Raw genomic sequence first — 24,501 nt, 5'->3', positions numbered from 1 at the left:
TAATAGGAGGCTCCTTCCTTTATGACATCACCAGGCAGGTAGCTAAGGGGACTAGGAGAGACACTTGGAGAACAACAGCCACTTTTGTGGGAGTGCAAGAACAGCAGCTTTTAAAACTGAGGATAAATATTCAGGCTTTGTTAGGACCCTGAATACAAGCCAACCGGTAAAATATGGGCTCTACGCAAAGAGGCACAACATATCATGTGGTCAAGACAAATAAAACTGGGTCCAGGGTAGCAGTTTCAACACAGAAAGGGGCCGAGGTTGCTAGCATGACCCCTCAGCGGGGACAGGGGTACCTCGTCTCCTCAAACCAGCGGAGTGGCCCAGGCTCCACCATGCCGATAGGCCATCGAAGATCAGAAGCTGGGCACACCACTGCTGTCCATTTATCATCGGACTACTTTCGCTCTAGCTCCCCTCAGTCAGGGCCCGGCCACTCTGGAGCACCCAACCCTCGAACCGAGACCCGACCCAGAACTGATGCATCCCGCCGGGCCTCGCCTCCTCGAAAGCTGACTCAGGGCGAGTCGACGCTCTACACCGGTCAGATGCAGCGGAATGTCAGTCCGTCCAGAGAGGAAGCAACTAGAAGAGGGGTTGAGATCAGGCCAGGGCGTGACATCAGTAATCGTTTCTCGTTAATTCCAGAGACCAAATCTTCTCGCCGGTTGAGTTTTGTCGACCAGAAGGATGACTTCTTACTCGTAGAAGACGAGCCACCCTCCAAGGTCCAATACCCACAAGGGGTCAGAGTTCCCCGGAGGCCTTTGATTTGCCCAAAGGATGAAGCAGTCCAAACTGAGCCCATTCTAAAGAGTGTGACTGCTGGGGATATCAGATCTCCAAGGAGACCCCCTAGCCCAGAACGTGGCGGCAACCGCATCTATCCAGACTCTCGGTCAACCCAGAGAAGAATTCCTGGGCCAGAATCTGAAATGGGCCGTCAGAACTCAATTTATGCAGAACCTAAGGCCTTGCGTAGAAGTGTGAACTTGGAATCGTCCCTCACACTCTCTGTCCTTAAAGATTTGAACAGTGGACACAAGGCTTCTATGCGCCCTGAGCCTGAGCCTGGCCACAGGCCCTCTGTGTACAACGAAATCAAGGTCTCCCCAAAGGTTTTAATACCATCAGAAGTGGAGCCCAGCATGAAGCCCTCAACACGCGGAGAGAGTGAGGGTGGCCGCAGGGTCACCATCTCCCGCGGGGCACAGTTAGCTTCCTACAGAACGTCTGAGAGCCCCTGCAAATCCTCTGTCTTTGTCACTCCGGAGCCCGAATATAAGCAATATACCACAAAACCCTCAGACAGTATCTACGAGTTCCCACGACCCACACTTAGGCCTCCAGAGCCCTCTTCTAGAAAGCACTCTGACCACGTAGAGCTGGAACTGACCCCTCGGCCCTTGCCCCCTCGGTGCTTACCAAGATATGGGCCAGACTCCACATGGTGGGCCTTACTCAGCCCTGAAGGTGAAATGCCCAACAGGCAGCTGACAACACCTGATTTCGAGCCCAAGTCCCCTCCTCCCCCAGACCCTTCACTGCCTTTTTTTGAAATGGAAACCAGCCCTTTCTGTGAGGATCTGATGTTCCAGAGAGAGAAGGCAAGTCCATCACCACTATCATCACCAAAGGAGTCTCCGAGCCGGTCACCATTGAGGGAAGTGCCACAGGCCCCCAAGCACACCTCCAGACATCCCACTCAAAGGTTTAGTGTTTTCTTCATGGGTATGTTCAGAAGCAGACTGCCCAGGTGCAGCCCCAATTTAGTGAGGTGGGACGCTGGGGTGGGAGAAAGTCCCCCCTCCTCTTTCTGGGCCTCAGAGCTGCCCTCCCGCCAGTGCCAAAACTAAACCCATCCTTGAGCCCATTGCTCCCTTCCTTCCCCACCAGCTTCTCTGAGCTCCAAGCTAATGACGCTGATGACGATGCTTGGGCCGGCGTCAGGCATTGACTCTTCCAGGCAACGCTGCTTAACCTTTCAATGGAAGGTAGTAGAGAGTGGTCTGCAGGGTGGGAAGCTAATTCCCAGGGACAGAGACTGAGGGACTGAGCTGGGTGAGGGCTGGTAAAGAGAATAAAGGTCCTCAGGTAAATATTCTGGCAACCAAGTGGAAAAGGTGGGGCGTAAATGAGCTGGGACTTAGGCTTCCGAGAGGGGGCACGAGGGAGGGTGGGGAGAATGGGGGGCAGCAGAGCGGGAACACGGCATTTGGTCTTAGGTCGGAGGAGCTTCGTGGGGAGAGCGCCAAGGGCTGAGGGCAGCTTTGGGTGGAGAAAAGTAGAGCTAGGAAGGGAGCCGTGAAGTAGTGAGGGGCGGGGGGCGCATCCCACAGAGAGAGAAAAAAAGCAACAATCTCTGTTACTTTCAGATGTCTCTGAGGAAATGTACAATCGTGTCTTCTGGTGGCTAAAAGGTCTGTGCTTTTCCCTCCCATGGGTCCGCTCTTGGGGGGCTGGGGGCAGGAGGACAGGTGGGAGGGCGGCCTCTGAATCCCAGAGCTAGGTCTGTGAGCATGGTGCCTGCCTGCCGGGGCTCTGACCCCAGAGGCAGAGGAGCTCTTCACCTTGCCTAAAATCCTACCGTTAGAGTCATTCCTTTGGGACTTGGAATCTCTTATCATTTTCAAGAGTCTCCTTTTGATAGGAAGTAGTCACGTTGGGAATGGAGAATGATGTAAGCCCATGGCCTTTCAGACAAGCTGGTCTTAACCTATCGTGTGATTAAAAAGCAAATGTCAAAAGCTCCACTAACAGATCACGGTCTTACTCAGGACTAACTCCAAACTAATGCAGCTTGAGGGGTCTCCTCGTGTGTGTCTCTGCTTCCTCAGAACCCTCCTCAAGACCCCCACCCCAGGACCAGGGAAGTACTTACTGGCTGTGGGCGAAGCAGGATCTCCAGGGATGTCTAGGCAAAAGGCTTTAAGAACATCAGTGGGTCTTCAGCCAACTGGAGAACCCCCAGGAGCTGAGCCCACCCCCTATTCACTTTGTGCTCTTGACCTCTCTGGTGGGAGGGAAGGCCGGGGTCAATCTTAATACAGAGTGTCTTAGTGCCAAGGAATTCCTGCTTCAAGTGTTGTGGACAACAGACTCCAGCCTGTGAGCGTGAGGGAGGCCAGGGCTCTGGATGAAGACATTTCTAGAGAGGGGAGAGCCCTGGGATGCAGTCCCAGTCCCCACCGGCAGCTCTGCCCTCAGAGGGAGCAAAGCTCCACAAAGGAGAGGTTTTTAGAATAAGGACTTGAGCTATATTACTGGGTGTGAGCCCTAGTCTCTCTATTTTCTGACTGTGACCTTGGGTAAGTCATTTTACCTTTCCAGTCATTAGTTCCCCCATCTATTATTGGCTTCCTTTGAAGGTTCTTGCAAGGACTTGCTAAGCTATTACATGTAAAGCATAGTGCTCACTGTGCCTGGAAACACATGCTAGCTGTTTTTATTTGGGCCACTTTGGACTAGGAAGGAATTTGGGCCAGGTTATGCCCAAGTCCACTGGACGTCTTTAGTAAAATTCTCTTTTTCCCCTCCTGTTGGCACTCTCTGAATTCCATTTGCTGCCCCCTGGGAATGCCTGGCTTCTACTCTCTCCATTATGACAGATGAGGAGGTAAGAACGCCCCTGGGAAGTTACTTCCAGTCTTCCTGTGCTCCCCCTGATCCAAGTCCCCCCTCTCACCCTTTCATGGAAGCAGATATGAAAGGAGACAGACAGAGGTGCTCCCTGTGGTTGGGCAGGTTGCGCTCTGCATGCGGGTACCTGGCAGAGAGGCAGGGGCTGAAATTCAGCCTGTGTTCCACTTGCCAACCTGGGCACCTATGGGGTGGCATCTCCAGAGAGACATTCACATGAAGGCACCAGAGCTTGCTGCAACCCTGAAGAGAAAGAGTAGAGACCTTTTGGCAAACGACAAATCCTACCACGTTCTTTGTGGGAAGACTGGGGAGCCATAGGTTGGATCCATCCCCACTTGGCTGTCCCCTCTCTGGCCTAGGGCTCTCCACAAAGGGGCTGCTTTTCTGGGTTACACACTATTTGAGTCCTTAACTTGGAAAGGGACAAGGTGATCTCTGCTCTCGGCAGCCCCGTGTCCTGAATTTGGCAAAGAGTGTCCTGATTTCACAGCCATGTTGTTCCTCTAAGTACTTTCATCCTTTTAGACCCATGTTTGATAAGATAGTCCAAGCTCTCTTGCCTTTATTCTTTCTCTTGCCTTATCTCTCCCTTGTCCAAAGCCCAGCATGGCCTGTAATGGATCCCGTTCGTGGACTAGGCCAGGATGGACAGTTGACTGCAGATGGAGAACAAATGAGATGTGTGTGTATATAAAATTGCAGGGCAGAACAACCTGAACTCCGATAACGGCACGGCTGCAGGGGAGGTGCCAGGAACGGGGCTGCCACCCCCTCTGCCATGCTGCTTATCTGGCCCTCTACCCTGAGCTCAGCTCTGGGTGGGAGCGGCTTCTTTTAGATTATCTCCATGCAAGACAGTACTCCTCTCTCTCCTACCTTTCTCCCTCCCTTCCTTCCATCAGCAGTTTTTATCAGAAGCTTAGCACTCTGCTAGGCACTGTTGGGGAAACCGTCGAAGCCACATAACACACACGTTCTTTGGCTGACTGTCTGGATGGGGAGATGAGACACGGACAGGAAATATTTCAGCAACAATACAAAATCATCTGTGCTCAAATGTCCAAAGAAATGCAACAGCCTGAGGAAGTGCTCTTGGGGGGTCTTAGGTGAGAGGGAGTCAGAAGGGAATTCGGGGGGAGAGGTGGTCAGGTTACCCACTCTTTCCCATAGCCAGGGTTCAGAGAGCTTAACAGCCAGCCTCTTGATCCCTCCTTGATGCAAATCTATACCTCTGGGAAGGGGTTATGTTTCCCCTTATTCTGGATAGGATGCTTCTGACAGAGCAAGTCCCTCCCTGTCGGTCTCCACCCTCACCCTCTTCTTTGTGCATCTTGTTTTAGTTTAGGAAGTCAAAAGCCTTGGCGGCACGATGGCTCCTTCCCAAAATAGCTCTTATCCTGTCTTCATAATTGCAGCTCTACAGCCCTGCTCAGCAGCAGAGCTGTCCCCATAAGCTGGCAAAAGAAGCCTTTCCGGCCGGCGGCAACAGGGCCTGCCGGTCTTCTCCGGACTCTGGAAGAGGGTGACACGGAGGTGGGCCTGATACTCTCCTCTCAGGACACGCACGACCGAGGCCGGCCTCAGACTGTCCCCCAGCGGCGTGGTCCCGGGGTGGAGACTCTGGGGAGCTGGTGTCCTCCGGCCCCTCTCCTTCAGAAGCCGGGCGGACTGTGGAGTCTGTTCCAGATTCCACTCCCGGCAGGAAGTCTCTGGTGGCCCCACCACGGCGCCGGGCTCGTGGACGGCAGCCTGTTGTTGAGCTTCATGAACCCTCCAGGGTCCATAGCTGGGGACAGAGCGTGATTCCGCCTATCTCTGTCTCTCCATGTCAGTCTCCTCCCGGGCAGTCCCTCAGAGCTTTTATCTAAGGAGCAGGACAGACAGATGCTTCTCATCCTTGGATCGGGACTTTAGGGATAGAGACTTTTCTTCCTGGAGGAGGTTATGCTGGACTAAGAGAAACATTCCTGAGGGTTTTTTTTTTTTTTTTTTGTATCAGCACTAGCAGCAGCTCAACAGGAAGGTCCTGAGGGTGCCTCTGGGGTCAGTGGGGGCTGTCTTCTCACACAACCCTGGAGGAATTCCCTGGAATAAAGCAGTTCTTGTTGGGAGAGGCTGCCCTGGTCCCAAGAGCCTGTGTCCTTGAGGCAGCTAACTGACTTGCCCTTGGATGTCCCTTCTCAGGCTGTCAGGGGATAAGGGGGTTTACTCCCTGCCACATCCATCAGTCAGGCGAGGAATCAACTCTGGAAAACAGGCCAGGAACCAGAGGAGGCTGTTTCAGGGTTCTCTACGGTAGACTTCAGTATCTTTAGGGAGCCGTGTCATTTGGCCTTGGGGATGGGATGGCTAGCCTCCCATCGGCTCTGGAGCCGTAAGGAAGCTTTGCTCAGGCAGAGCTGCACAGGAGGCTCTGTGTTCCCGGGGGCATTAGCGGAATCCTCTGGAAGGAACCCCAGAACCATCTTTTTGCTCGCCTCATTTTCTCTTGCTGGGTACAGAGGCTCAGAGTTGAGAGGAAAGGGAGTTGTTGAGAGGATAGAGCAGAGCTGCTGAAAATGGGGCAGGACACCTCGGGAGGCTTTTTATGGCAGCCTGACCCTCACCACCCCGCTGCTTTTCCTGTCAGATGTTACCCTGTTCGTTGCAGCTACCACGGGCAGCCAAATCGAGAGCAGGGTGGGAGGGTGGTGACCTCCGGCCCAGACTCGCTATTCTGGGGACAGGCTAGGTTGACCAACTCCCAGGGTTTGCCCTGGCCGTTCCTGACTTTCACACTGAAAGTGCTGCATCCTGGGAGGTCCCTGAGTGCTGAGCAAACCTGGACAGTGGGTCGCCCTAGGACAGGTGGTGTGGCACCTCAGTGAGCGCCTCTGGCAGCACAGGGCGGGGGGGTGGTGCTCCACCTCCTGTGGAAGACGCAGGCAGATCACTTCCTCTGCCTACAAAGTGAGGGCAGGAAGATGCTCTGCCTTCTTCCCCAGCTTGATGGCAAGGTCTTTTCGTTCTTATAGTTCCACCCAGAATGAGCACACATAGGGAAGAATCTGCCGCATCCGTTTTGGGCTTGCTAGTGCCTTTCCAGAAGCTACTTCATTCCCTGCCTGGAACCCGTCTCCAACATCACACATTTCTGTTGGAGTGTTTTGGTGGTGTTTGAAATGGTGGGTTTTTCAAGGAAGATGAGAGGCAGTGGACCCCAGCCGACTAGGGAGCTTTGCTTCAGATGCCCACTTGGATGCGAAAGCAAGTCAGTAATGCAGAAGCCATCTGACAGCTGTTTAGCCAGAAGAAGGCTGCCCTGAGCGGCAGAAGTGACCATGCCCCTTCCCCGCCTCTGCTCAGCTGCCTTTGGCCCAGCTGCTGTCAGTGGGGGAGAAGCAAGAGACAGCTGCCCCTTGGGGGCTGAGGGCAGCCTAGAGGAGGGGGACAGGATGGAGGCAGTTCTTGAGGGGCACGCCGACTCCTACCCTGGGCGGGGGCGCTGGGCCAACCAAAGCCCTTTCTTCGGCACACCTACTGCTGGCAAAATCATCTCACTCCCAGGATCTCAGCGGTGGCTGTTTTGGGGAACTCAGTTCAGTAAGTCTGAAACCAAGACCTGTTCTCTAGAGATAGAGTGCTGACTAACTGGAGAAGCTGACTCTGCAGTTGGTGGCAGTGTGGCCATTCCCGTGTCACTTGAAGGCTTTTCTCCCATCCCTCTACACCCATTACACAAGCACACGCCTAATTCTTTGGAGGGAAGGCATTTGAAATAGTCACAGTTGACAGTTGCTGGTGTGGTGTTGATAATTTTGGTGTTAGCTGAGATAGTAGCCACCATTCATTTTAGTGATTCTCCCAACACTACGTGTGTTGTCTTAGTAACTCTTCATAGCAAACTTAGGTAGACTTTCTCTCCCTGTTTCAGAGATGAGGACACCAAAGCTCAGAGCTTGCTCAGTCTCTGGGGAGCATCTTGCCTCAAGGGCTATGTGGTATATAAACCCTTTTTCTGTAGTCACATATTCCTGGAAGATAACTGGTGATATTTCAGCAGCACCTTTACATATCAAGAACTGTGAGAGCAAAGGTTGTAGTAGGGGTAAGATCTGTGTCTCTGCATTTGAACCGAGAGGCTGGGAGGTGGGTGTGAGCTGGGAAACTGCCAGATTAAAGGGCAGGCTACGGGTCAGCAAAGCCCAGAGCCTTGGGGCTTGTCTGTCTCCAAAATCAGAGTGGAAACTAATCAGTGGATCCTCTCAGTCCATCCATATTGATCAGACATCTCTTGGGGGCAGAGGCCTGGTCACCTAGACAAACATCACATGACATATATGCTGAATGGAAATGAGTAGAGGTTAAAATAGAGAACATTCTCCTGTCCTTGAGGGGCTTGTGGTTGACCTGGAGAGAAAAGCATACAGATGGGTCTCTTGAAAGGAACTGAATATCAAAGGACAAAGTCCAGGGCAATGATTCAGCAAAGCTTCTAGCACGGAGGCACTTGGAGGGGAACGACCAGGAGGAGGCAGATTTTGGCTCGGTAATGAAGACCTTGGTAATTCACCACCCAAAGATTGAAGGGCAGTTGTTAAGAGTCAGTGAGGGTTTGACCAGGGAAGATATTTAAGCAGAGGCTGGAAGGTCAAGGGAAGGGGGCCTTAGAGGGTGTCAGACACACAATGGGTAGCAGCATTAGGAGGCGTGTAAGTCCCTTCCACCCCTGGGCCTCCTATGCCCTGCCCTGCTGCACAGAGAATGTTGGAAGGGCTCTCTGGCTGGCTCCTGTCCCTTGCTGCAGCCATTCAGCAGGTGCCAGGAAACACCATGTTCCCTGACCTTGCCGCCTACATCTCACGCCTGTCCCAGGATCATGAAACACTGGGGAACAATGAGAGGAGGAGTGGGGCTCAGGGTATTTTGGTTTCTTGCCTCTCTGTGCAGACCTTGATGTACAGACTGGCTAAGGTTTCCTTGAAAGATACAACCCAGAGATAGATAGACCTTCGGCTCCGCCAGGGCTCGCTGACTTAAATTATCACTGACTCAGCACCTCTGGGGCACGGGTACTATTAGCTCTTGCACCGCTTAAAGGAAACTGCTACCGAGAGACTAAAGTGGTCTTTGCTAGTCAGGCAGATCTGAAATCCTGATTTCTGGTGGTAATTACTCTTTAATCTTGGCTTTGAACCTGGGCCCTGCCTTGGCCCAAGTACAGCATCCCTGTTTGACATATCTGGGCTGTACACCCTTTACCCAGGGTTGGGCAGCAAAGATCCAGTGGAGGCGGGGCTAGGAGGTTTCCATACGGACCACATTGGCCTGGCCTAAGTGGAAGGAGCCCAGGACAGCAGACTGGGGCTGTTTTTGCAGATACAAGTTTCCCAGAAGAGTTACCCCCTGTGCGAGACAAGTGTCTAATCTCCAGACACTTGGTTTGAATACCTCACTCCAGCAGTATCCAAGAAATGTTACTCTAGTCAAGGACATCAATGCCTGGTGGGATATTGGATTTCTTTTTCTTTTTTCCTGCCTGCATGGCTTGCGGGATCTCAGTTCCCCAACAGGGGTTGAACCCAGGCCCTAGCAGTGAAAGCATGGAATCCGAACCACTAGGCCTCCAGGGAACTCCTGGGATGTTGAATTTCAAGAGGGAGAGACAGCCAGAGCCCCAGGAGCTGAGGGTACTGAGGCAAGGTTGGCCAGGCTACCTGCTGGCTGGGGGTGGTGCCAAGTGCTCAGTGGTCAGTGACTCGTGTGAGGGCTGCTGTATGTCAGCCCTGCATCCAAGTGTCCAACTCCACCTGTCCCGACATAGAACATGAGAGTTGGTGTTGAGGGTAGAACAGTCCTCTCTTTCAGAAACACAGGGAAGGGAAGGGAATTGCAGACACTGAGATAATTTTGGCAATTATCTCAGGGACTTATTCCCAGGCCAAGTTCTCACGGAGACTCCTGAATTTCAGCAGTGTGAGCGTGTGGAGTTGTGTAGGTAGAGTGACCCAAAGTCTGTCTTAGACTTTTAGTTTTGCCCAGCCCATGCCTCCTGCTGGGCCTGTGACCATCAAGTCCCCAAGATTCTTGGCTTAGGGATGAATTTCATGGTCCCCAGTCTCTCTTGGGACTTCGCTTCCCTCCAAGCAAGCGGGCACCAACATGTCTCATGAAACGGGGCTCTTTGGGGTCTGGGCAGCCAGTGCCAGAGCAAAGCCTGGGATTCCAGCTGCAGCAGAGGATGAGCTGCTAGCTGAGTTGTGTCTGTGCTTGGACAGCAGCCAGAACCGGGGGCAGGAGGCACATTATGATTGTGAAAAACAAGACTCTGTGACGGGGCCTGTCCTCCTTGATGTAGGCTTTCTCCTTTGGCCCCAGCACCCCCAGCCCAGGCCTCGAGGGCTGAAATACCCTAGAGGTTTCCTATGAGGAGTGTGGACAGGAGAACTAGGGGCTGCAGCTAGATCCTAACAGAGGGGCTTTGTGTAGCCCGAATTTGACATTTGGGTCCAACGGCAGCAAGTGCTGCTGTTTCTGCAGACTTCCAACAGACACTGGTTTCTCTCGAAAGGAACTCCTTTATGTGTTTGTTTTCCTGAGTAGAGCTTCATATCTCCTGATCTACCCTGGACCTTTTCCAGGAACCTCCTATATTTTCAGAGGTTGCCTCTCATTGGAGCCAATCTGCTGGTCTCTAGCTTAGTTTAATTCCCCCATTTTGAGGTATGGGAAGTGAGCCTAGAGAGGTGAAGTGAGGTTACCCAGATAAAAAGTTTTCTCTTTGACTTGCTGGCTCCTGAATGCCCTGACTTCTTTAAGGAATGACACCCCTTCTTTCCTCCCTTCCACCGCTGCCAGATATTTAATGGCAGCCCCATGTTTTCCGAATCTGATCTCACCCGGGGTACCCAGCTGAGTTTGACGGATCCCAACCAAGACCACCAGGCCGTGGATCAGATCCAAAGAGTGTAGGCAGGCCTCTGGCACTCCTACCAATAGAGGGGGCCATGTGTGGCCTTGCTGCTGCTTCTGCTAAGTCGCTTCAGTCTTGTCCGACCCTGTGCGACTCCAGAGACGGCAGCCCACCAGGCTCCCCCGTCCCTGGAATTCTCCAGGCAAGATCACTGGAGTGGGTTGCCATTTCCTTCTCCAATGCATGAAAGTGAAAAGTGAATGTGAAGTCGCTCAGTCATGTCCGACTCTTCGCGACCCCATGGACTGCAGCCTAGCAGGCTCCTCTGTCCATGGAATTTTCTAGGCAAGAGTACTGGAATGGGATGCCATGGCCTTAGTTTTGTCCAGAATGTACTGGGGCCTCTCAGTCTGTCCTGGAAGAGGACTCTTAGATGTCACAGAGGGGCATGCTTCTGGAAACTTCTACAGAAGCCTGACCAGCTCAGACCCGTATTAGCTCAGGAAATCCCCACCAACTCCCCGCCCCAAGCATCTACTTTCTCTGAGCTTCTGCTCACCCTCCTGCACCACTAATGCTTCTAAAGCTGCTGGGGCATCTGTCTCCACAGCATCTCACCTGCTTGCCCAGCCTGGTCTCTCCTGAGGCCCCCTGCACCTTCCACAGCCCCACGCAAGGCTTCACTGCCCAGAAAGGCTATTCGGCCTCTCCCTTCCACTCTTCCAGCAGATGATCCCAGGATAGTTTATGCAGCAAATCCTCTTTAATCTTTAATCTAGGGTCCTGCACGAAGGGAACCTGCTGCCTCTCCTTCACAGCTTGGCTGGAGGTGGGGAGTCTCTGACATCCACTTTAGGAGGTATACAGAGGGTATGGACGATCTGTACAATTCCCACAAACCTTGTGGACTCTCCAGGGTAACTGTTTCTCTCCAACCCATGGGGCAAACTCCCCTCTCCTTCCAAAGGCTTCTCTAGGCGGTGCCAGGTGGGCCCTTCCTTTTTCTTTGGGGACCGGCTCAAGCCCCCGCAGTGCCGCGCCGCCTGGGCAGGCCACTCTTGAGGGGCTCAGGGAGAGCCAGATGACCAGCGAAGCCCTGCCTGATCGCCTCTCCGCACCCTGCCTCCGGGGGTCGCGAGCTGCAAGGCCCACACACAGGCCGGCGGCCCCCGGCTCAGCCCGCGCGAGCCCGCGCGCCGCGAAGGTGCAGGCCCCGCCCCGGGGCCGCCCCGCCCCGCCCCAGCCGCGGGCCCCGCCCCCAGACTGTCCGCTCTCGGGGTGGCGGGAGGGGGCCGGCGGTGCGGCGAGGTCGGCGCGCAGCTCCGGCCGCGGGTCGCTCGGGCGCTGTCCAGGCGGAGCCGGCCCGGCCCGGGCTGCAGCCATGGTAAGGCGGGCGGGCGCGGGGCAGGGCCGGGCGCGCAGGGCCCGCCGCTCCCGGGCGGCTTCGCCGAGACCCGCGGCGCTGCAGCCCCGGCTGCGCGGGGCTGGAGGCGCTGTCGCCCGCGGCGGGCACGGGCAGGCGCGGGTGGCGGACGACACTGCGTCGCTGCTCCCAAGTTTCTCCTTCTGATCCGAGCAGACACGGAGTGGGCCCCGGCCCCGGGGTGCTGCCCGGTTTTTGGACGAAGGGATGGGTTCGTGCAGGGTGGGGAGAAGGCGCCGGTCGAGACGCGCAGGTGGGCTGGGGCGAGCGAGTCCGGCAGAGGCGGAGTTGAGGGTCCCCGCCCTTGCCTGGGTCAGCTGTTACCTGGGTGACCCTTCCTCACCCCCACCTAGCCAGGGCTCAGGGACCAGCAGCAACTTCCTTTGGAAAATACACAGGAGGCTCACAAACACTGCCTGTCTCCCCGAGAGGGCTGGTGAGCCGCTTGGGCCCTCCTCCCCACCGCCTGGCAAGGGGCCGCTCCTAGGCCCTTCAAACAGCACCCTCTGCCCAGGGACCTCTGAGAGAGGGCGGCCACCCAGCACCCCACATCCCTCTGCTCCTGAGACAGGGACCCTAGGGAATCTTCCTCTTGCAGCATCCTACCTGTCCCCCCCACCCCCCTCCCCAAACCAGGTCCCTCTGCAGTGATGAGGGGTGGAGGGAACTCATTCCTGCCACCTGCCTGCCATGGGTGGAGAAGCAGCCCACCTCTCCGGAGACCCCCGAGGTAGGAAGTGTTGAAGTTTGACTGTGAGGGTGCCAGCTCTTGTCCTGCCCTCAAGGCCAGAGCCTGCCACAAACACGCTGTGCTGGGTGTCAGGCCTTCGGGCCTTGTGCCAGCTTCTGCTCCCGGCCTGGAAGCCCCCTCGCCTTTGGCCTCTGCGTGGGAGGCACAGGCTGTTTACAGGAGCAGGGGATCTGTTGCCAGCCTGTGGGGCAGGATGTTGGCTGTGGGCAGCCTCCAGAAAGGAGCTCCTTGGGCCCTGTGGAATCAGGAGCTTCCAGGTCTAGACAGGCCAACCTTTTGGTCTCTCCTCTGTCAAGCTGTGTCCAGGCTGAGGCCCAAGTCTTGGCCAGGAAGTCTGGGTGACACTGTGACCTTCCCCACGGGGGGTTCCTGGGAGAGACCAAGTGGTGCCTGCCTTTATCTCTGCCCGCATCCTTCTCCCCACGTGGGGACAGACAACTGATGGTATCGGGATGGGAGCCGAGGGGAGCTCTGATTGTTCCTAGTGCCAAGTGTCCCTAGGGCAGGGGCCGAGGAAGGCTTTTTCTGCCACACATTAAGTTCAGTTCAGCTGAGGTCTTGGGGCTTCAACTTGGCCGAGTTGTAATTGGCCTGTTCCTCTGTAATTAAAGACACCCTGTCACGACCAGAGTCCTCAGCCTCAGGCCCCTGGCCTCAAGCCAGCCCGGTCCTTAGGCTGACAGGTTCGTGACAAGCCAAACTTGTCTGTGAGGGTCTCTTTGTGAAAGGAGATGAGGGACCCAGGTGCTTGGGAGATCAGTGGGGAGAGCTCCCCAGCCTGGGAGCCCCCCAGCAGGGCTTAATTGGCATATAGAAAGAATGACCGGCTCATGTTAATAATCATCCTGTGACCTGAGCTGTCCCTCCTCTCTCCAGGTTCAAAGCAGCTTGAGGTGTACCTGTCATCTGGGAGTGCTTGCTTTCCTCAGCCTTCCTGGGACAGGGAAGGGCCACTCACATTTGGACATTAAGGCCCTGAAATTAAGACACTGTTCAGAATCACAAAGGGTGGTTCTAGCCAAACCAGAAACACTGGCCTGCTGTATGCCAGTCAGGTGCTCCATGCGCTCACTCCCAGCCAGGTCCCTCTTTACGCGTTTCCCGCCTGCCTGATCGGTAACTTGGAAGCCTCTGGGATGCCAGCCTCTCCTTCACCCGAGGTCATGCCCCACAGAGACCAAGTGTTAGCAGCTGACTCCCTGAGACTGACGGGGGGATGGAAGGGATTTGGCAGAGTTGAGAGGGCAGGTATCCCAGGATGGAAAGCGTCTGTGTGGCAAAGGCCCCGCTGCACCTGGGGCCCTCCACAGGGAAATCTCTGAAGGCGATTTCTGAGGGTAGTGCAGTTCTTTGCTGGGAGGAGCGCACAGCGACTCTGGGAAGAAAAGTGGGTCCATTCCCATAAGAACCTACACACAGGGGGCTGTGGGACACCCCACCCTACTGCAGTACTGCTTGAAGTTAAGGTGAAAGAGAGAGGTCAGAATCCTTTGGGGATGAAGTCTCCTGGACCAGGTCACCTTGGGGACAGGGCTCAACCCCCCGACAGGCCTCGGCATCCTTGGGGGTTAACAAGAGAAGCCAAGTGGATCAGGAGCCTGCAGATGGACTTGGGAAGCTGGTGCTGTGCCCACCAGGGCAGGCAGCGGGCAGGCATCACCGGGGAGCCAATCAGAGGAGGATGGGACTGCAGAGGAAAGCAGCGGTCCCGCTGCAGCTGAGCTGTCCTTGGAGGGTGGGAGCCAAGGGAAGGGAGGGGGGAGGGGTGGGGAAGCACATTCCACAGGCTTTTTTGGCCCCTGACAGAGACAGGGGGGTCAGAGAGAAAGGGAGAGGAGCAAGTCAGGACGCCGGGTTAGAAGAGCATCAAGACCAGGCTGTTTCTGTGCGTGAGGAACTTTGCCTGGCAGATAAAATTAGACCTAGAGCTTGCTGACAGGGAGTCTGAAGCGTGGGACATGGACCGTGTCCTGGGACGGCAAGGCAGTTCTGTCCCCGAGGAGAGGGCTGAAGCTGGGGTAAGGCTGCTCTGGGAAAGGGTGGACCTGCCTCGTCTTCTCCCTTGTGTTGGCTGGATCGGGGCTCAAAGGCAGAGAAGGATTGGCTCCGTGGCAGAGCCGGGGGCCGATGAGGTCCCTGGGGTCCTGACCCCTTGGTTGGAGCTCCTGTGGGTCCCTCCCGTGCCCGCTGGAGGAAGAGTGGTGCTGGCGGCTCTCCTGGAAGGTTTGCAGGAGGCTGGGGGTCTCCGGCAGGGCCTTCCCTCCTCCCTTCGCTGCTGCCCCTCTGGCTCAGTGCTCCTGGTGAAACCAGGCGGAGAATGTCCCCTCTCTCCCACCCTCAGTCTGCCCCCGAGACGGACTCTGGGTTCCTGTGGGGTTGTGCAGAGGGACAGGATTTCCCCAAATTCCCCAGACTCCTGGGCTGCCAGAAAACAAGACCTGTCACACACACTCCACCCACCTCCCACCCCCATCCGTTCCCCGTTGCTGTATAATTAATCGTCTGAGCTGGGACACTTTTAAGAGTAGAAAGGGGCAATTCTGCTAGAACAGCAAACATAAACCGGAATGAATGGTCACCCCACCGGCCCCCAAAGATACTGTGGGTGAGAAAAGGCCAGCTGGGTCAGGCCTGCCTCAGGACAGCCTCTTCTGGCCACTTGGCCCCCACACACTGGTTCCAGTTTCAGGCTAAGCGCCCCGTTTCCTGTCCAGGCAAGCCCTGGAGACTGTGGCTCTAAGCTGGCAGGGGCACTTGAGAGGCTATAGCCCAGAAGTAGCTCTTAGGCAGCTTTCCCCTCTAGCCCCCTTCTAGTCCCTTCCCTCTGCAGAAAGCTGGCAATGCATAGGACTGCATTCCTCCGTTCTTCCCGCTGTAGCTGGGAACCTGCTGAAGACGGTGGCTGCCTTATCTCCCCTGTCTGGGACTCCACAGTGGTCTGGGGTAGCCCCCACTAGCTTGGCCAATTCCCAGGGGGTGAGTCAGCCTGTGAAGCCAGCCCTTGTCCATTGTCTGGGGATGGCACGTGGGTATTGTAAGGCAGAGCTGAGCCCAGCACCGCCAGGCACTCCACGAAGGGGGCCGGCCCCCAAAGGAGAGAGGAAGCTTCAGGGTCTAGAACTGAGGGTCAGAGTAAGGGGGACGTGGCCTGTCTTCCCAGCTGGAGATGGTGGGGGAACAGGTCTCCGCAGAGGAGCCAGCCACCGTCTGCCCACCCTCCATGTGCTTCAATGTCGAGGCCAGACCCCTTCCAATACTGCCAGCTGAAGCCTAGCTCGGGGCAGGGGGCAGGGCGCAGCCAGTGGTGCCTCCGCCTCTACAACCCTCACGGCTGGGGGCTTTCTGCAGTGTCCTCCCACCCTCCCTCACTCGGTCCCTCGCGAGCATCCCTGGCACGTTTCCCCTTCGCCCCTGGAACCCAGGCTCAGGGTGTGGAATCAGGGGGCTCAGGTCAGCTGCTCTGCGCTCCCGGAGTGAACACCTCCGGGAGAGTCGGCTCCCGGTCCCTCCCGGTCCCGGAGCTCAGAGCTGCAGCGGCCGGAGGTGAGGAGCCCCCTGCTGGCTCCTGAGTCGCCCGGGGCTGGAGGCTCCTTTCTCCCCGCCCGGGCTCCCTCCCGCCTCCCGCCCCTACCCGTCCTGACGGTCTGCACCCTCCTTCCGTCCTGAGCCACGTACTCCTCTCCGCTCTAATGCCTCTGTCTGCTCCGCTCATTCGGCCTGGCTTCCTGGCCTCTAGGGCAGTCCTGGCCCTGGCGTGGAGGGGCAGCCTCGACCAGCACCCTGTAGCGAGGGAGCAAGGAGACCGGAGCTGCTGGGTCCCCAGAGCGGCTGCTGGGGCGCCGGGGGCTGCCGCTGCCTCCCTGGGGTCTCTCCTGCTGTCCCGGACCCTTGGGCCGGGAGGCCTGTGAGCAGGGGAGGGTGGCGAGCGCTTCCTCTGGCTTGGCCGCCTGTGCAGCTCCTTTCCCTTCTAACCACACGTGCTTTCCTCTCTCCCTCTCGCCTTCTCTTGTCTTGCTCCTTCCTTCTTCCCTTCCTGCCACCGACCCGCCTACCCCACCCCGCCCCTGACCCTCAGATCAAGCGCTTTCTGGAGGACGCGGATGACGCAGAACTGAACAAGTTCGTGACGGATTTCCCAGGAAGCGAGACCTACCACCCACCAGAGGCCAAGACCTTGGTGCCTAGGCCCCAAATCCAGGAGCCGAGGCCCCAGGCTTCAGACCTCTGCCAGGATGACCTGGAGTTCAAATCCCCCTCGTGGCCCCAGCCCTCTGACAGCCAGCAGTACTTCTCTGCCTCAGCCCCCCTCAGCCCCTCAGCCCGGCCCCGCAGCCCGTGGGGCAAGCTCGATCCCTATGACTCCTCCGAGGTAGAGCCTCCAGCCCCGTCTGTGCCGTGGGCTGATGCAGGAGGACCTGGGGAGGGAGCTGAGGGAGCCCCAGAAGTGTGTGCGTGTGCCTGTGTGCGTGTGTGCATGTGTGTGTGTGTGCGTGCATCCACACGTGGCTGGAGACGTGCTCTGTCCTGTGTTGGCCCCAGCTCTGTGGGGTCACCCCCGCGCCCCCCATGCATTGGAACCCGACAGTGTCAGCAGGGACAGGAGCCCAGCTGGTGGCCCCACCTGGGGCCTCAGAGGAGTGTGGCAGTGATCCTGGAAGGCTGGGCAAAGACCCAAGAGGCGGGGAGAAGGCTGGCGTTGGGTCCCGGGGTCCTTCTGCCTCTGCCGTAATGCACTCTGCTTTCTCATCATCCTCTAGGATGACAAGGAGTACGTGGGCTTTGCGACCCTCCCCAATCAAGTCCACCGGAAGTCTGTGAAGAAAGGCTTTGACTTTACCCTCATGGTGGCAGGTAGAGCAGGGGCCGGGCAGAGCTGGGCAAGGGGCGTTTCAGCTGGGGATGGTCTGTGTGGAGGGGGGAAGTATGGGTGTTAGTTGCTCAGTCGTGTCCGACTCTTTGTGACCCCATGGACCGTAACTCGCTAGGCTTCTCTGTCCATGGGATTCTCTGGGCAAGAACATTGGAATGGGTTGCCATTTCCTTCTCCAGGGGATCTTCCTGACCCAGGGATGGAACCCAGGTCTCCTGCATTGCAGGCGGCTTCTTTACCGTCTGAGCCACTGGGGGATGGCCAGGGCAGGAGAAAGCAGCAAGTGGCTGTGCCTTTTTGCAGAAGAGCCAGAAGCTGTAGGTGGCCCCAAATCCGTATCCTATCCAAAGTCCTTATCCTATGTGTTGTGGGGGAGGGGTCAGTGACAAGGTCCAGAGAACCCTTAACCCTCAGGTTCCTAACATTTGCTTTTTGCTGTGTGACCCTGAGGAATCCCTTATCCTCTCTGGGCCTCACTGGCTGGATGAGCTCTCATCTCTGCTTGCTTCCAGTTGTGCTGTGTTTGGGTTAGTCTCTTCCCAATGAGATAAGCAAGAAGGTCCCCCACACACTCTGCCCAGTGGGGTGGCCTCTTGGTGACCGCTGTGACTTGGTGCCTCTGTCCTGTCTCCCCCGTCAGGAGAGTCGGGCCTGGGGAAGTCCACGCTGGTCAACAGCCTCTTCCTCACAGATCTGTACCGGGACCGGAAGCTCCTCAGTGCAGAAGGTAAGGGAAGGAACGTGAGGACAGGCGGGCAGAGCTGACCTGAGAAATGGAGCTCACTCGGGGTCTGGGGGATGCAGGAAGCTGTGGCTTCCTAGAGAGCCTGCCATGTCTCTCCGGAGGGCTGTCCAGGCTGGCAGCCCACCAGCCAGCTCCCTAAAGACTTGGGTGCTGAAGCAGGGCAGGGGCCAGAATCCTCTCTGACCCCCCAAAGGATTCCAGGAATCCGAGAAAAGAGGCCGGGGCAGAGAAGAGGCTGGGGCCGGAGCCAACAGCCACCGGCATTTCCTGTGTTGGGAAATGTGCTCTTCGCTGGTTCCCAGAGAACAGACAGGCCCCCGGCAGCCCCAGGGGGCGGGGAGGGGGCAGGGAGGGTGAGGCAGCCTGGGCAGCAGGGCTGGTTGGGATGGGCCATGTCCTTGCCCCGGCCCCGGCCTCAGTTTCCCCCTTCTCCAGAGCGTATCATGCAGACGGTGGAGATCACTAAGCACGCCGTGGACATAGAAGAGAAGGGCGTGAAGCTGCGGCTCACCATTGTGGACACACCAGGTTTTGGGGATGCCGTCAACAACACAGAGTGGTAGGTCTGACCGAGCACAGACCCTGCGCCCAGCCCGCCCATTCCCTGCGCACGCACACAGAGGTGCAGACACACCCCCGATGTCAGGACGCAGGGCTGTGTGCCCGAGTGTGCCCCTGCCCCTTACTGGACAGCTGTCTCCTCTGTCAAGTGAGAGGGACAGCCTTGGTATAGATGACTTCTAGTGTTCCTTTGACTCTGACCTACAGTTCTAGAATAGGGGTGAGGGCACCCCTTCTTTTGAGGGAGGAGCCTCAAGAATCAAACATGTGAAAACATGTAGCAAAGGACCTGACATAGAGCAGGTGCTCAATAACGGCCCCCCTCCCTCCATCTACTCCTTTCACCAGCAACGTTTTAGGTGCTACAAGCAAGTTATTAAAGGGGTGGGAGTGCCTGGAGGGGTGGGGGAAGGTGAGAAAGAAGAGGCAAAGGGAAAGTGTGGGGGGAACCGCGCGTAAACTCCAAGCACCCTCTGGGCTACGTGCCAAAAGAAAAGTGGCTACTCGCCACTCCCCACCCCTCCGTCAAGCTTCCCTGGTGTCTCAGTGGTAAAGAATCTACCTGCCAGTTCAGGAGATGCGGGTTCGATCTCTGGGTAGGGATGGCAACCCACTCCAGTATTCTTGCCTGGAAAATCCCATGGATAGAGGAGCCTGGCGGGCTAAGTCTATGGGTTCTCAAAACAGTCGGATACGACTTAGTGACTAAACAACACCTCCCCACCTCCCCAGTCATCCCTGACATTTTTTTTTTTTTCATGAACTAGAAAGATGCTTAGATAGTGGTCAGACCTAAGGGAGTAGATGAGAGGAGAACGGGGATAGAAACGGGGGAAAAGGTGGTGGTGCCTTTGTTAAGAACATTAGGTAGGGTGGGGCTGAGACTCCTGAACTGAGAATTCAGATCCTGATTTGGCATTTAGTAACTGCGTGATCTTGAGCAAATAACTGCATTCCCATTTCTTCAGCTGGAAAATGCTGGCTCTACCGGTTGATCTACAAATCATCCCAGAAAGATGCATGTAAATGTGCATTAAAAACTGGAAAGGGCTGTGTACACTACACTCACGAATTTAAAGACGATAATTGCAGGATCAGTGCAAAAAAAAAGTGTGGGGTCCCTTGTTCAAAATGATAAAGAATTTCAAGATGGCTACAGCAGAGAGTAAACCAGGTATGGGCCCTCTGAGCGCAGGGCCCGCTTGTGACTGCACAGGTCACACGCCCAGGAAGCTGACCCTGGATGGTTGCCTCCCAGACTGATCAGGATCTTACAGATCCTTCTGTGCTCTGATCCCGCCTTACATGCTTTATCATTACAACATGAGACCTTGGCTCAGCACGCTGGTTCATCTTCAGCTTCGTGATCGAAGCCTTGAGGGGAGGACCACTTCGTACGTTCTTGCCATAGCGCTGGGCTAGTACGTAGTGCATGGTCTCCGTACATACTCCTGCTGGACTAAGGTGGCCTCCATGTCATCACCCTTCCTAATCTAGGACTATGTCTCAGCCAACTGGGCTTGCCTTGAAATTCTAGCCCCAACCAACACCTGTTTCCTGCTTTAGCAAGTATCGCTTCCTCCTTCAATCAGTCTACTTACTTCCTCTGACATTCCACACTGTAGTAATAATTCCCCTCGCCTGGCACCTCCCAGTTTACGGTGTACCTGCGCATGTGCCCATTTACTCAGCCAGCAGGAATTTACTGAGCACAGATTAGGTGTCCAGCCCATGCTGGACATTTTAAAGGATACAGAACAAGTATGAATAATCCTTGTCACTGGGAAGCTTACAGTCCAGTGGCAGTGGGGGAGGGGAGGGGGCAGGTCTCTGACGTGTGTGTCAATCAGGCAAAAACTCAGGTTAGTAAATGGGTTAGCGTAGTGGCAGACACACTGAACTGGGAGTCAGAGCCCAGGCACTTGGATGGGTAGAGAATTTGCTGGCCAAAATGATCTGCATTAAGTCTCTTAGCTGCTCTGGATTTAACTTCTTCATGTATAAGATGAGAACAATGATACATATAATGTCTACCTATCAGGGCATCTATCAGGACAAAACTCAGTAACAGCAGAGCAAGAGACCTGACAACTGAGGTTCTTGAATATATATACTGAATATACGTATGGATGATGTATACCATATATGTATATGACCTTCATGTGTGGTGAAGGGAAGGGAAAGCAGTGTGCCTTGGTGTAGTCACAGGAATCTTTGTGGAAGAGATGGTTCTTGGACATGGCTTTGAAGGACGGAGTGGGCTTGGAGAGGTGGAGGAGAGGCTGGACCCACCCGAATAAAGGCCCTGAGGCTGAACTGCGAACCTGACTTAGGGCTGCCCTGGCCTCCAGTTGGTTTTCACCGCATCTTGCTAGTCTTACTGCTTTGTTTGGTCACCTGGGCTCTCTTCCTCTCATCACACTAAGGGTTTAATGACCTCTGCCCATGTGCCTAGTCTGATTTTCTATTAGGATGTTTGAGATGTACCGTGACCCACCCAGGTACCTCCCTGAAGATGCGGTAAAGCAAGTCAGGGAAGAGCCAAGTCTTGAAAAGACTGCCCAGGGCGTGGGCTCCTTGTAGCCCCAGAGCTCCCTAGGCAGCCCTCACTCGCACAGTTTCTCTGCTTGTGTTCCCTGCCCCAGCTGGAAGCCTGTGGCCGAATACATCGACCAGCAGTTCGAGCAGTATTTCCGAGATGAGAGTGGCCTGAACCGCAAGAACATTCAAGACAACAGGGTGCACTGCTGCCTGTACTTCATCTCGCCCTTCGGCCACGGGTACGGTCCGAGCCTGGGGCTCCTGGCCCCACCAGGTGCTGCCGAGGGGGCAGGCCAGGAGCACCCGGGGCAGGGCTGCCACTAGCAGCTGGTCACAGGCTCCCGTTCCCCAGGCTCCGGCCACTGGATGTTGAATTCATGAAGGCCCTGCATCAGCGGGTCAACATCGTGCCTATCTTGGCCAAGGCGGACACACTGACACCCCCTGAAGTGGAGCGCAAGAAACGCAAAGTGAGGGCAGCTGGGGGGCAGGGGAGCAGGTGGGCTTCTGGAAAAGTCGGAGTCCCCCCAGAACCATGAGCCCCTCGTGTGTTTGCCAGATCCGGGAGGAGATTGAGCACTTTGGAATCAAGGTCTACCAGTTCCCAGACTGTGACTCTGATGAGGATGAGGACTTCAAATCACAGGACCTGGCCCTAAAGGTGGGGCCACCCCAGGGATCCCTTTCCCAGCTTGTTTCTTCTGGGTGGAAGAGGGAATAGAATTCTATGTAATGGGGAGGGGCTCTTGGGGTGGAAGAGGACCCTGGTTTCCTAGAACGAAGCAGAGGAAGATGAAGATACAGGAGCAAAGGAGCAGGTGAGAATGGGGGTGTTGAGAGACACCCCTAACTTCTTCCAGGAAAGCATCCCATTTGCTGTCATTGGCAGCAACACTGTGGTAGAGGCCAGAGGGCGTCGAGTTCGGGGCCGGCTCTACCCCTGGGGCATCGTGGAAGGTAAAGCTCTGAGCTTGTGACCAGGGTATCTCCTTGCCCTCAACGGGTCTCCTCTACCCATGGCCCTGGCTGACCCCTAGCCTTGCTGTGCAGTGGAAAACCCAGGGCACTGCGACTTTGTGAAGCTGAGGACAATGCTGGTGCGTACTCACATGCAGGACCTGAAAGACGTGACGCGGGAGACACATTATGAGAACTACCGGGCACAGTGCATCCAGAGCATGACCCGCCTGGTGGTGAAAGAACGGAATCGCAAGTATGGCCAAAGGCCAGGATGGAGCTGGCAGGGGTGGGGTCCCAAGCGCCTCTGCGGTTGAGACCAAGCCCTTCCTTTGTTCCGCAGGCTCTGGGCTCAGTCCAAGTAGGTACTGGGGTTCCCCTAGCCTTACCAACCTCCTTTCCCTCTTCCCTGTAGCAAACTGACTCTAGAGAGTGGTACCGACTTCCCCCTTCCTGCCGTCCCACCAGGGACAGATCCAGAAACTGAGAGGCTGATCCGAGAGAAAGATGAGGAGGTGAGGGTAGTATGGGGTGGTAGGGGTCGCCAGCCTGAGAGGACCCCTATTTAATCATAAACCTCAGTCTCTCTTGGTTTGGGAATAGGAATATCCCTGGCCCTGGGACATCTGGACCCTGGATTGGTGGATTAATGGTTCTACCCAGGAACCCCATCACACCCCAGGGCTACCAAGGGCCTGACTGAAGGGATTGGGGAGGGCACTTCCCTAAATCTGTAGGACTCTTGAGAGGCCCCCCTCTGACGCATGTGCCTGTTCCAGCTGCGGCGGATGCAGGAGATGCTGCACAAAATCCAGAGACAGATGAAGGAGACCCATTAGCTGACTTTCAGCCCTGAATATTTAAACGCCGCCTCTTCATCCTGCCTATGTCGGCCCCTCCCAGCACCAGCTCTGCTCAGGCCCCTGCAGCTGCTGCCACTTCGCCTTACATCCCTGCTGCCTCCCCAGAGACTCAGAGGAAATAAAGTTTAACAAATCTGTAGGTGGCTTCCGGTGTCACTGTCTGTATCTTTCCCATTTCACGGAAACCAAGATCCTAGGACCCAGTTTTGAAAGGTTGCTGGAGGAGGATGCTGGTTTCTGGCTTCTAGTAGGGGCAGGAGAATGGGAAAAACTTTCCCCTCCCATGACAAGAATTCAGTCCCTGCCCAGAATCCAGCCTGGCCAGTCTGTCTTCCTGTCGGTATCTGTCCTGCCTCTGTTATCTGGAGCCCATCATCTTTCCCACATATAGTACTAAGACTGCCATAGACGTTTTAGAATTGATATCTGCCCTCAAGAAAACATGGTATTAATTGCATGCACCCTCCCAACTTCATATTTCCTCTGTTTTGGGGAAAGGGATATGCAGAATTAAACTCTGCACTCTAGGAAGCCTGTGATAGAGTACTGAACACAAGTTGAAACCCCTGTAATCACCAAACACTATAGAAAGTGCTGGGAATGGAAAAAGTACAATCGTCGTCCTGTAAGAATTAAATATTCATTTAACGAATATTTATTAAGTATCTGCTAGGTTGCAGACTCTACTTTAAACCTTGGGAGTTAACAGTGAACACAGGTAAGGTTCCAGTTCTCCTGGGATTTACTAAATACGGAGTAAAAGCTCCAATGTCCCTTGCAAAAGAGAAGTGAAGACATTTTGGCCCCGGGACCTGATATTAAAGCATTCAGGTCCACTCTAACTTAAGCTGTCGGTTGAGAATCTGAACCAACTGTTCTCCATTTCTGTCGGGTTGGTAGTATCTCGGGGCCAGGGAGACCTCCAGCGGCCATCCTCCGCCCTGCTGCCCGCTGTGGCTCCCCTGGGCAGAGAGGAAGGGAGGCGCCAAGAGCTGGATCGTCAGGGGAGTCGACTCCCCACACCCTTTACAGACCAGAGGGTCGCAACTAGCTCGTGGCAGTCTCAGCCCCATCTCTCAGGTGAGAAAGCTTCTCAAAACGGAAAGCACCATTCATTCAGGTCACGAACAGGGCGGGCTCGCCGACGCAAAGGGAGGGTTGAAGAGTCAGGGTGCGGAAAAGGAGACTCTTCACCCCCACCAGTCGAAGACCGAGACGGAGCCTCAGGCCCAGATCGTCCCCCTTCTCTC

The 24,501-nt window shown here is 55.7% G+C and overlaps 1 protein-coding gene across 10 annotated transcripts; it reads left to right on the top strand.

The window, feature by feature from the left end:
- The first annotated feature begins 158 nt into the window (after nucleotides 1-158).
- SEPTIN4 (septin 4) lies at nucleotides 159-23,390 on the top strand. 10 transcript variants are annotated; one of them, XM_069602609.1, is made up of 14 exons: nucleotides 159-1,737; nucleotides 2,382-2,426; nucleotides 3,615-3,622; nucleotides 16,790-17,083; nucleotides 17,472-17,565; nucleotides 18,225-18,311; nucleotides 18,765-18,888; nucleotides 21,536-21,670; nucleotides 21,784-21,901; nucleotides 21,991-22,092; nucleotides 22,292-22,388; nucleotides 22,482-22,644; nucleotides 22,804-22,903; nucleotides 23,168-23,390. In XM_069602609.1, exons 1-14 carry the CDS (start codon nucleotides 174-176, stop codon nucleotides 23,225-23,227), a joined length of 2,991 nt encoding a protein of 996 aa, XP_069458710.1. In that variant the 5' UTR covers nucleotides 159-173; the 3' UTR covers nucleotides 23,228-23,390. The 10 variants fall into 10 exon arrangements, with proteins under 10 accessions (XP_069458710.1, XP_069458715.1, XP_069458714.1 ...); XM_069602614.1 differs by lacking the exons at nucleotides 159-1,737; nucleotides 2,382-2,426; nucleotides 3,615-3,622 and adding an exon at nucleotides 11,777-11,924 and having other exon boundaries at nucleotides 16,790-16,833; XM_069602611.1 differs by lacking the exons at nucleotides 159-1,737; nucleotides 2,382-2,426; nucleotides 3,615-3,622 and adding an exon at nucleotides 11,783-11,924.
- Nucleotides 23,391-24,501: the final 1,111 nt, after the last annotated feature.

This window comes from Ovis canadensis, chromosome 11, assembly GCF_042477335.2.
Source record: "Ovis canadensis isolate MfBH-ARS-UI-01 breed Bighorn chromosome 11, ARS-UI_OviCan_v2, whole genome shotgun sequence".
NCBI lineage: Eukaryota > Metazoa > Chordata > Mammalia > Artiodactyla > Bovidae > Ovis > Ovis canadensis.
The sequence above is the reverse complement of the archived record's forward strand: the minus strand, read 5'-3'. Positions and strand labels throughout refer to the sequence as shown.

What these genes read in the sequence shown, in the direction of transcription:
- SEPTIN4 (XM_069602609.1), top strand. Translation starts at nt 174, where the DNA reads ATGGGCTCTACGCAAAGAGGCACAACATATCATGTGGTCAAGACAAAT. An exon ending in GCCGTCAACAACACAGAGTG is followed by an intron (nt 18,889 to 21,535) that starts GTAGGTCTGACC and finishes TCCCTGCCCCAG; the next exon opens with CTGGAAGCCTGTGGCCGAAT. An exon ending in ATCTCGCCCTTCGGCCACGG is followed by an intron (nt 21,671 to 21,783) that starts GTACGGTCCGAG and finishes CCCGTTCCCCAG; the next exon opens with GCTCCGGCCACTGGATGTTG.